This window comes from Papaver somniferum, chromosome 8 (genome assembly GCF_003573695.1).
Source record: "Papaver somniferum cultivar HN1 chromosome 8, ASM357369v1, whole genome shotgun sequence".
NCBI classification, from domain to species: Eukaryota; Viridiplantae; Streptophyta; class Magnoliopsida; order Ranunculales; family Papaveraceae; genus Papaver; species Papaver somniferum.
Genome location: NC_039365.1, coordinates 89,911,994 through 89,924,406, shown reverse-complemented (window position 1 = coordinate 89,924,406; position 12,413 = coordinate 89,911,994). Strand labels below are relative to the sequence as shown.

Here is a 12,413-nt window from a genome sequence, read left to right as displayed (position 1 = left end):
CCAATACAAGAGCATGCGCAAGCCATGCCAGCACCGTGGTCGCGCCACTGGCTACCAACGGAAGGTAACCACAATCAACGGCTAACCTTCCTCTCAAGATGCAAAATCTCGACCGTCGAAGGTCACCACCGAGCCGGCAAGCCTCCCAAGCTCAACTTGCCAAACAATAGCAACATGCTACACAAAACACTCGAGACATCAAAATATGTCACAAACTGGGGGATGCTCATCAGGGTATTGGTCTAGCAGTTTACAGCGTGCGGCGTATACTACGCCCGCTACAAGAAAGTGTCATAAGAGTGAGGCGGTTAGTAAATACAAGAAGTAATGGTGAAACGTTTCCTTCATTATGGAAACATCAACTCCAGGCGTTACCCGTTACCGCTTTCTTCCATTTACTCAACCGTTTCCACTTCTTACGAGACCAGGGTACATTTCGTTGCGACTTGTATAAATATGTCTCACCTATTTCCACCAAAGAGGAGGTTTTTTGGTCAGGAGAATAAAACACTCAGAAATCACTTGTTAGCTTCCCAATCTGCTAGCGTTTCACTTTCTGATACAAGTCGTCAAACAACTACTCTTTCGGAATCAACTATTCTGGTCTCAACACTCTCTTCGCTTCCCTCCCTAAGACCAGCCCTTGTCCTTCACTTTGTGACCGAAGCAAGTCTGGAACAACCATTTCTTGGTTTAGGCCAGATTTGTACAGATTGTTCTCTCGAATCAAAGTACTCCCTTGTAGTACATTGTTTAAAGTTTAGACTCGTTTCTCACCCACACACTCGAAATTACCGAAATCAGCAGAAACTATTTTCACCCTCAAACAATTGGCGACCACAGTGGGAGATTAATCCCTCGGTTACAATATCAATTTCCAATTCCCGATTTTATTCTTCAACCCAAATTCTAAGATGGTGAAAGCAAACGATCCGCTTGGGGATCAATGGTTCAGTCACCAAACGGCTCAGTTACCAGTTATCACATGGCAAGGGGTGATTGGGGACTTCTAAGATGGTGAAAGTAAACGATCCTCTCGGGGATCAATGGCTCAGTCACCAAACGGCTCAGTTACCAGTTATCACACGACAAGGGGTGACTGGGGACTTCTAAGATGGTGAAAGCAAACGATCTTCTCGGGGATCAATGGCTCAGTCACCAAACGGCTCAGTTACCAGTTATCACACGACAAGAAGTGACTGGGGACTTCTCGCGGTCAGGAAGGCGTCGCCCATAAAACTATGGAGGACATGCCTATGGCTAGGGTTTATACCAATAATAGAAGAGCAAACAGAAAGAAGAAACACAGAGATACGTACCTGGAATATGTCCACCTGCTTTATTGCTACCACTCTACCGCTAGCACCAAGACGTAGAAACGAAGCCAATAATACGAGCGCTAACATCTTGCGTCCTTCCAGCGCCGGCAGCTTGCATCTTTTCCAGCGCTAACAGCTTGCGCCCTTCCAGCACCAGTAGCTTGCATCTTTTCCAGTGCTAACAGCTTGCGTCCTTCTAGCGCCGACAGCTTGCATCTTTTCCAGGGCTAACAGCTTGCGTCCTTCCAGCGCCGGAAACTTGCATCTTTTCCAGTGCTAACAGCTTGCGTCCTTCCAGCGCCGACAACTTGCATCTTTTCCAGCACTAACAGCTTGCTTCCTTCCAGCGCCGGTAGCTTACATCTTTTCCAGCGCTAACAGCTTGCGTCATTCCAGCGCCGGCAGCTTGCATCTCTTCCAGCGCTAACATCTTGCGTCCTTCCAGCACCGGCAGCTTGCATCTCTTCCAGCGCTAACAGCTTACATCTTTCCAGCGCCGGCAGATTGCACCCTTTCAGCGTAACTTCTCCGCCCATAGACGATTGCACCAACAACTCCACGTCCCAAGCCGAGCCAACGACGTTGACGGCTCAACAAGCCAAGATGGCGCACTCCGAGCCAATGCTAGCTGCTCCACTTCAAAACAAACACCGTCGGCTCCATGTCAAGTCGACGCCAACAGCTCGTGTCCTAGCCAACAACGCCATGGTCCATTCTTTAGTCGGTCGGGGCAGCGCCATCCCCCTTTCCATAGCCATACAGAGAACCGTCTCACGGAATAAGTTGCAGTGCCACCGCTACCGATCAGTAGCCAAAGTTGCAGCGCTGACGCCAATACTCAATGGCCAAACCAAATTTATGCAAAGCCGCGAATGCAAGGATCACAGATTCTTCATGCCTCCTAACAAAGTGACATTAATACGCCACCTGTCAACACCAGCGACGCAGAAAATGTCCCTTCAGGCGTTACACCCCGATCACCAGAGCCAGAGCCGCTTCCGCCACCCCCAATGTTTCTTCAAGTGTGACAGCTCCAAACGTCACCAGAGCCGCTGCTACTCCACCATCAGGACGAGAGATTGGAGGATCCAGAAGAAGCCGACCTCCTTTTGCCGCTGTTGATTTGATGGAAAGATGAAAGGATCTCGTAAGGCTCAGACAGACATGGCTACAACTCAGAAAGAGATACCTATTTTCCGCAAGACACTAATGGAGCGTCCACCACAAGAGTCACGTCAACCCCAGATGGATATGGCAAGGAATACTGTTAACATCCGGTGTAGGCACTTCAGCAGATGCCAAGAATGTTGTGGATGCAGTGCGGACTGATTTTGCAGTAATGCTTAAGATGAAATCGAGAGTTACTTGGTTGGAGGATGGTGACCAAAACACTAGAATTTTTCATAATAGAATTTGTATGAGGCGGAGTCAAAATACAATATCTGAACTTAGGATTTCATCTAACTCTACTGGTTTTGCAGGATGAAATTAAAGATTTCATTGTCAATCACTATAAGGAAAAGTTTAATGGTGGAGCGGCTGTCATTTATCCAAAATTGTTTGAATTTGAGCATGAAAGAATCTCAGACCTTAAGAGTTCTTTTATGGATGCGATGCCAACTATAGACGAGATTAAGAGAGCTGTTTTTGACTTGGGAGCGGATTCGGCGCCTGGCCCAGATGGTTTCTCAGGTTCTTTCTACAGACATTGTTGGAATATTATTGCTACTGATCTTTTAGTGCCATTAAAAATTGTTGGTTGATGAGGAAAAATCCTAATGGCATTAATTATAGTTTTATTGTTCTCATTCCAAAAAACACAAGGTCGGATGCTATTAAGGATTTTAGGCCTATTGATTTGAGTAATTTTTTCTTCAAAATCATTACAAAATTTTTGGCTACCAGGCTTGGTACGGTTCTGAATAGACTGATTTCTGAAGAACAAGTGGCTTTTATGAAGGGAAGAAACATTCATGAAAATATAGCTCTTGCGTCTGAATTGATTAATGAGATTTCTGCTCCAAGGAACTTTGGTAATGTCGGCTTAAAACTTGACATTTCTCAAGATTTTGATATTGTACGTTAGGAGTTTATAGCTGAAGTTTTCCGTGAATATGGTTTCTCTGAAACCTGGTGCTTTTGGATTCATAGTATTCTTAGTTCGGCTAGGATTTCTGTGCTAATAAATGGCAGTCCGGAGGGTTTCTTTAGCATCACTAGAGGGTTGCGCCAAGGTGATCCTCTTTCACCTTTGATTTTTGTTCTTATTGAAGATATTTTGAGTCGTAATCTCTCTAAATTGTTTGCTAAAAGAAGTATGCACAACATGGTTAGTAAGAAAGGTGTAGTTCCAACACACCTTCTCTTTGCGGACGATATTCTTGTTTTCTGCAGAGGTAATCTTCATAGTTTGCAAAATTTAAAGACTATGCTTAATGTCTATGAGAAGGCTTCAGGCCAGTGCGTAAATTATGCAAAGAGCAAATTTTATTACGGTGGTGGCACTTATTCTCGAAGTATTACTATTGCTAATTATTTGGGCATGGAAAGAGCTTTATTTCCGGATAAATATCTGGTAATTCAATTACATCCTGGCATTGTGCAGAACATTCATGTCAGGCAGGTGGTTGAAAAGATTATGGACAAGTTGTCTGGTTGGAAGGGTAAACTCTTATCTTTTCAAGCTAGACTGGTTTTGATCAGATCAGTGATTGCTAGGTATGTTATTCACTCTATGGATGTTTATAAATGGCCTTGTAATATCATTAAACAGGTTGAGAGGTCCATTAGGAATTTTCTTTGGTCGGGTGATGCGGAAAAGCGTAAGTTCTTTACGGTTTTATATGATAACCTGTGTTGTTCAAGACGTGAAGGTGGAATGGGCCTTAGAAGATTGATTGATGTTAACAAGGCTATGCTTATAAAGTTATGGATTTCAATTCGTGATTCAGACAAGACTTGGGCCAGATTTTTGAGGGCGAAGTACTTCAAATTGAATGGAGTTTTCATTGATTACAAACTTGGTTCTACGGTTTTTCCTGGAATCAGGTGGGTTTATGATTTTATGCAGCAACACACTAGGTCAATTATAAGTGATGGCGCTAATACTTCCTTATTCTTTGATAATTGGCTTGGTGATTTTTCGATTGCGAAGAGATTAGGTATTACTTCCAAAGGCCCTAATGATTTTAAGGCTAAGGTGAGTGATATCATTGTTGATGGTGCTTGGACTATTCCTCAAAGCACACGAGATTTGATGGTTCGACTCAATATTGATGTTGGGAATTTGCCTATTATTGCTGGGGGGGATGACTACAAGATTTGGGATTTATATAGCAAAGGAGTCTTCTCAGTTAAATGTGCAAAGGCTGCCATTAGAGAGAATGCGGAAACTCTGCCAGTTGCAACTTTGTTTTCTCGGCCAGTTGTGCACACTACTCTAAGTGTTCAATATTAGAAGGTCTCGGCAAAGCAGTGTTGTGCTAGTGATGATAACGTCATTAAGAAGACTAGAAGGTGTTTTCCTTCAATGTGCCATTTGTGTAGACGAGATTGCGAAACTCTTAGCCATATTACTTGTCAGTGCAGATTTTCCAAGAGATTTGGTGGCTTCGTATAAGGCTGCTAAGGGGTGCAGCAGGATGATTAAGGATCTGTGGTTGGTTGCTAATCTTGCAATCACTACGAAGTTATGGAGGCTGCGCAACAAATTTTATTTTGAAGATGTTGTTGTGCATTGGCTAGGTCTTAAAGGTAGAGTTTATCAGTTAATTCATGATAACTCAATATGGATGAAGGGCCATATGAATAATACAATGGAGGATTTACGCATCTTGAATTATTTCAAAGTGAAGCATAGATCGTGCAAAGTTTCTTCTCCAATTGAGGTAAGGTGGTGTCCTCCTAACCAAGATGAAATCATGATTTGCTGTGATGGTGCATCCCTTGGGAATCCAGGCCCGGCTGGTACTGGCGTTACTTTTCGTGATGCAAACACATCTGTTTTGGGAGTCCTCTGTGTTGGCCTGGGATTGCAGACAAACTTTTATGCGGAAGTGTGCGCAGTTATATATGGTACTATGTTGGCCAGAAGGTAGAATTTTAGGAGTATCTGCGTACAATCTGATTCGATGATTTGCATTCAAGCTTTTCAAAATGAGGGTTTACCTTGGAAATTAAGTCAGAAGTGGAGATTGGCGAGGAATTTCTACTCCAATATTCTCTACATTCATAAATATAGGTAAGTTAATTTTTCTGCAGATGCTTCGGCTAAGCAGGCTTGTTTGCTAGATGAGGACATTTTTGAGTTTTATGAGGGGAGGCCAATTTATATGCTTTCCATAGAATGGCCGGGTGAGGTTTATTTTCGTTTTAAATAGGCTAGTTTTGTTGGTAGCCCATGGCTAGCTCATTATAGCCTAGGACCTGTACAGTTTTTGCTTTTTTATCTATTTTATTGACCGAGTAAAAAAAAAAGTAGGCACTTCAGCAGGACGTGCGTTTATAGACGAAGAGGCTCGCGTTGCTCTTGAACGCCAAGTATAAGGGAGTAAGCAATCCAATTTCATCACACGTGAAGATAAGGAACGAGTTCTCCAAAATCAAGGCAAAGAAAATCAGAAACCCTCCTGAGTTCACAAAGATTCTCTTCCTGTCAGGAGCTGCATGAGTCGAGGACTTCGACCACAAAATCGTGCAGTCTATGATGAAACATTTATGTGAGATTCTATGTTTCTCCAAGGTGTAGCGTCAAGACATATTTTCATCCCTCAACCGCGCTGCATCAGGAAAGAAGTTGTTTCCATCCAGGGAAGTCGTTCCCAAACCCCAACCTCTCCTGGAAAGCACGATCGATAGATGGAACTGGGGACTCCTAACCACTGTTCACTTGAAGGATGTCGAGTTTGACAGAATGCTGAGTGACGCGGTCTCCGACTTCAACATTTTAACCGTCAAGGCTCTGAGAGTTTCAAGGCGTCGTTTCAACGTTCTCCAGCAGTGGCTCCACTTCAACGTTCGCTCCAGCAGACGCTCTGCTTCAACGTCCTCCAGCAGCGGCTCCACTTCAACGTCCTCCAGTAGCGGCTCCGCTTCAATGTTCGCTCCAGCAGCCGCTCCGCTTCAACGTCCTCTAGCAGCGTCTCCACTTCAACGTCCTCCAGCAGCAGCTCCGCTTCAACGTTCGCTCCGGCAGCGGCTCCGCTTCAACGTTCGCTCCAGCAGCCTCTCTGCTTCAGCGTTCTCTCCATAAGCTGCTCCAGGATCCGAAGCCGAAACTTCAGCGTTTGGCTCCTTAAGTTTCAACGTCCTCCCCAAGAGCCGAAGCTGCTTCAACGCCGCTCCTTCCGGCCAAATATCGTACCGTGGCCGCCACTCCTTCCTGCAAAGGATCGTGCCACCACACTCCCCATGTCAAGGATCATGATCGCAGCCAACCAATCTTCGTAGTCATGGCCACCTTTTGATTCATCCCGCAAAAACTCGTGATCATGGAAAGTTTGCTCGCTTACGCATCCAGTCAATCCTTTTACTTTCATGGATGCCCATACAATTCCAGCCAACCTACTTTGTTCCCACGACAACGTAGTCTCTTATGATTACATCTGCTACCAAGAACTGTTGCTGCTCATTTTCCGATACCATCCAGAGCTTCATCGCAACAACAATCACTACAAAGGTAACCCGTACTCCTTCATATTTTAGTTTCACGTGGAAGAAGTAACAAAATCACCAGTACAAATGCACGATGGTGATGTCTTTACCATGGTCAACCCACTAACCATACAATATGGAAACATGTAAACCATACTTGGGGACTGAGGATCTACACGGAATCCCTTCACTGTCAAAGCTCAGAAGACACAGTCAACCAAAAGGTCATAGCCACAACAAGGTCGTCTACCCTTCAAGGGCGTAGCGCAAGAATATCATTACCTCTCTGTCTAGAAGAAGCCTTCAACACTTTACGAGGCCGCGGTGGATCACAAGCCTTCTCAGAGGAAAATACTTCAGAAACTAAAGAAATATGCGACTGGGGACTGCTCATCACATTCCATCCCGATGACCATTAAAGACTCATGAGACAACTCCAGAGACGCGGCTGAAACATTTTCTTGAAGAAACAGAGGGAGCCACGATAAACAACATAACTCTCTCATATCTACCTCTTCGCTATCCAGAATATTTCATCCATGTAATATCCTGAGCATCCCAGCGTCACATCCAGAAGAGTACAATAAGCGTGTATCAAATCCCGTGAACATGGATTCAAGGCGATGCAATGAAAGTATGCTACACATGGGTACTACCAGCATGGGAAACTTTCACTCCCCTTAACCTGGTTATTTCTGATTTCAACATCATCACTGTCCAAGTTTTACGAGTCACAGGAATTTCTCAACATGAAGTTGTACATGTGCATCGAAGACTTTAAAAGCACGCCACAAAGATACATTCACATATTTGGCCATGCCATCGGATCTAACAGAAATATAATTGGGGACTGCTCACCGCATCCCATTCCATACGATAGTCCAAGACTCAGAAGCTAGTTCGAAGGATGTCTCTTGGAACAAAGTCCTTAAAGACTTGATAATAGCACATCGGCAACAGAATGTCTCCCAACTCATCTATTTCATCCTGTCGCTTCAGAAGATTTCTACCTGTTGATGGTGGTTTTTAGCTTAGGGTTAAAATCGGAAAAACTTAGTCAAACAGTGACGTCACACTTGAGTAATAACTTCACTACGACCACTAGCACATTTATTGAATCATTCAACATGCCTACGTAAAAATTACTAGGGTACCTTTTTTTTACATACGCTATATTTCACGGCAGGACCCTCAATACTGACCGACAACATCTCCGCGCCAAGGCATGCCAACCATGCCATCCTCACCACGGTACCAATGGCATACCATGCCAGCCACATCTCCATGCCAAGGCATGCCAACCATGCCAGCCGCACCACAGTGCCAATGGCATACCATGCCAGCCACATCTCCGCGCCAAGGCATGCCAACCATGCAAGCCGCACCACAGTGCCAATGCATACCATTCCATCCACATCTCCGTCACGGAGGGCTGCCGCTAAGGATCCCATGCGTCGTCATGAAGCTGGAGAAAATGCCCTGGATTTCCCGTTCCCGGTCGATGAAGTGATCGAACTCTTAGACGCATGGATCCAAGATGATGTCATCAGACTACCACCCCCCAAACGCCCACCGACCGAGGCAGAGATGGAACACCCCAAATGCTGCCGCTATCATCGGTTTGTTCACCACTCGACCAGTGACTGCAACAGACTAAAGCATATCTTCAAGGAGAAGGTAGAGGCAGGGTAACTTCAGCTGGGAAATGATGGAGTGCATAGAGATCCCCTTCCATTCAGAAATTGCGGAATCTCTGGGGACCCCGTACATGAAACTGTACAATCGATGATGCAACATGTGTGCGAAATTATTTACCTTTCCAAGAGTCAGCGTCAAGACATCTTCACGGCCCTCAATCGTGTTGTGTCGGGCAAACAAATTTTTTCCGGTTACGAAAGCTACGCCAGAATCCCTGACTCTTTTAGGGGACAGCGTTGAAAAACACAATTGGGGACTGCTAACCACGGCCTATATAAGGGGCACTGAACTCGACAACACTTTGATCGATGCAACCTATGTCTTCAATATCATTACCATCAAGACCCTGAGATCTGCGAGAATTTTGAAGCAAGAGGCTACACACTCCCAATCCGTGGTCAAGAATTCATAAGGAAAAGCGATGAACGCATACGACTACATTATCCTCAAAATCAAGATGGGAGATGCTATAATGCGTGGAAAATTCCACATTGTCAAAGAACTTCAAGTTATGACATGATCCTAGGGCGTTCTTGGGTATTCGATAACAAACCCAAATTGGGGGCATCCCCTCTGCCAGTGTCAATGACCGAAATATTTTCCAACAAGCCGTCCAACCTGCTGCCGTACCAACAACTTACCAATGGAACTCGATTGCCCGAGGAAAGCCCGTCCGCGCTCTCTCATAGATCCCAAACGTAAGTAAGTCTGGTCAAGCAACCTTCTCTGCAACCATTCACTTCTTTTCTTAACCCGTCGTGGGGACTCGATCCGATTATCAGCACGGACACATTTGAGAGATGTGAGTGGGGTGATGGACCCTTTAAACGCTTCACCACGAATTTGGAAACTGTAGTCAAAGATGAGGGGACCAAGAGTCAAACGGTTACACAACACTCAAACTCGTTTCAAATTGGAGACGTGGTAGTCAAGGCGACCTCATTTCAAGTCGGAAACATAACAGTAAGGATAGCTGTTCGAACTGGTTCGCCCGAAGAAAGGAAAGATGAGCCATATCTGGTGGCAGACATCCTCTTAGGAGGTTACTGCAAACTCATCAATGCTGATAAGTTAGAAGGCGTGATGATTCACTCACGATGGCTCAATCCCTTCAATACCTAAAGTGTTGCGCTACTTTCTCCTCCAACGTTTCTTTTTTCCCTTTAGTATTTCCTTCAACTATTTCCTTTTCCACTCAATATTTGTATTTCCTCCAAGATGAATACATCGTTTGCATTCTCAATTGGGGTTTCGATTCCTATTCAAAAGGCACACCTTTCCTTTCTAACGAGTCTCCTGAATCTCAAAGGAAAAACACTAAATAAATCCCGAATCATCAGGAAACCGTTACCCATCAAATCACGACCAGAAAAGCCGAAGCCCTGCAAAAAAATACTTTACCCGAAACTTTGAAGGGAAAAATGTACAAGGAATCATCATACGACAGGAAAGGTATGGAATATCAAACAACTTATTTTGATGAAGGCTTTGGACCCTTTCGAAAAAGAGGTTTTATTCAAAGAATCTAAATAAGCGGGATGTTATTTGGCGAAACCGTAACTTCTCCATAAATACAAAGAAGATAAAAATGAGTATGTAAAACATCAAAGCGGCTACACGCCAAAGAGAATCGGTAAAAAGGAAAACTGGTCATCAGATGCTCGGATCGCCAACGCCTCTGTCAGAGCCCTTTCAAGCACTTCCCCAACAATCTTTCGGACAACAAACGTTCCATTCAGAAGCCGCCTCCGTAACAACAACTCCGACATCCCACCTGGAAACCGCCTAAGCAGCAACAGTTTCCGCCTCCTGTCCAACACCCACTTCGAAAACCGTCTCATCATATGCCACCACAACTTCTCCAACGTCCCTGGCAGCAGTTTCGGCGTCCACTCCAAAAGCTGCTTCAGTTTCGTCAACCACAGCGACGACTTCCTCGAAAGCTTTTTCAGCGGTCTTTCGAGGGTGTCCCAGTTCATCCACATCAGAATCAAGGATTATGACACCGTCTCGGACAGGGAAATTAAGCTGGCTCTCCCATAGAAGTTTCACAGACTCAGTCTTCCGCCGTTTCAACCGAGAGGCGAGTTGTTCAGCCCTAGCGCTGGGCTGTGAAGAAGTTTCGTTACCCTGAGGTATCTCAACGCGCTGGTATGCTTCATCATCTCCCTGATTTTCCTCCATGTCCACCAGAGTCATGAAAGCCTGAGCATGCATCCGCACTCCACATAAATAGGTGAAAGGCATGCCCTGAAGCATTTCGCCAGCTTCACGAAATAGACAATTAATTCTGCCCAATGCCTCCTCATGAGAAGAAAACCAGTTTTCGTCGATCCCAATGCTTCTCTCCGAAGAGTCAGAGGTACGGTTGTTACTGGAGGATCCCATTATCTACCACATGATCTAAAGACGGGATAAGTTCTCACCCTATATGCACCAGCAATCTATATGAACAAGAAAACAGAGTGAGGAACCAGGAGAAACCATGAGACGATACCTGTAAAAAGGATAGACGTGATTTCAAAACGATCTGTACGAACGAAGGATTCAAGATCGCCTCTTATATTCAGCAGAGCGATGAAATCCGAAAAAGGAAGACTTTCTACCAGTCATGAGTTAAGGCATGATATCGTCTGGAAAAGATATTTATCTATGCGATTCAATTAGGTTTTGATAAAAAAAAACGCGGAAGTACGTGTTTGGAACATGCTGGCCTGCGTTATCGCTAGTGCTCTACTTCCAGCCCCGGAACTTGGAAGAAAAACCGGAGGTTTAACATGAGAAGGAGAAGCTAATGCTTTTCATATGGACGTGATACTTTGGGATATAAATAAGGAAAGGATTTCCTACCCGAGCCACGCATGGAAAGGGGCAACCGAGCCAGCAAGAGACACCACCAATCCGCGCCACGTAGAGCTAACAACCCGTGCCACACCAAGCTCGCACCGTGCAAATCCGGCGCCTATCCCTAGCCTGGCCAAGATGACGCCAACCGTTTGCATCCCGGCCAACAACCACCTCTACCACTCCGCGGCCTAGCTAGCAACACCACGAGCAGAAGCTACAAAAAACCGCCAACACAAGAATCACGAATCCTCCTCACTTCCCAAAAAAGGTTAGACGGATCTTCCGGACCATCTCTTCATGACTTGTCGTTTCGATTTTGTTCTTGTCTGTCACCATCTTATGCTTACCTCGCAACAAATCCCCTGTTCCGAGCTAAGCAGGGGACTTAATGTTGATGGTGGTTTTTAGCTTAGGGTTAAAATCGGAAAAGCTTAGTCAAACAGTGACATCACACTTGAGTAATAACGTCACTACGACCACTAGCACATTTATTGAATCATTCAACATGCCTATGTAAAAATTACTGGGGTGCCTTTTTTTTATATACGCTATATTCCACGGCGAAACCCTCAATACTGACCGGAAACATCTCCGCGCCAAGGCATGCCAACCATGCCAGCCACATCTCCACGCCAAGGCATGCCAACCATGCTAGCCGTATCACAGTGCCAATGGCATACGATGCCAGCCACATCTCAGCGCTAACGCATGCCAACTATGCCAGCCGCACCACAGTGCCAATAGAATGCCATGCCAACCACATCTCCGCACCAAGGCATGCCAACCATGCCAGCCGCACCACACTGCCAATGGCATACCATTCCAGCCACATATCTACGCCGAGGCATGCCAACCATGCCAGCCGTACCACGGTGCCAATGGAATACCATGCCAGCC

At 45.2% G+C, this 12,413-nt stretch overlaps 1 protein-coding gene across 1 annotated transcript; it reads left to right on the top strand.

Annotated features, from left to right (window-relative positions):
• Positions 1-4,807: 4,807 nt before the first annotated feature.
• On the top strand, positions 4,808-5,416 carry LOC113305765. The gene has a single exon (XM_026554768.1). It carries the CDS (start codon positions 4,808-4,810, stop codon positions 5,414-5,416), a length of 609 nt encoding a protein of 202 aa, XP_026410553.1.
• Positions 5,417-12,413: the final 6,997 nt, after the last annotated feature.

What these genes read in the sequence shown, in the direction of transcription:
- LOC113305765 (XM_026554768.1), top strand. Translation starts at nt 4,808, where the DNA reads ATGATAACGTCATTAAGAAGACTAGAAGGTGTTTTCCTTCAATGTGCC.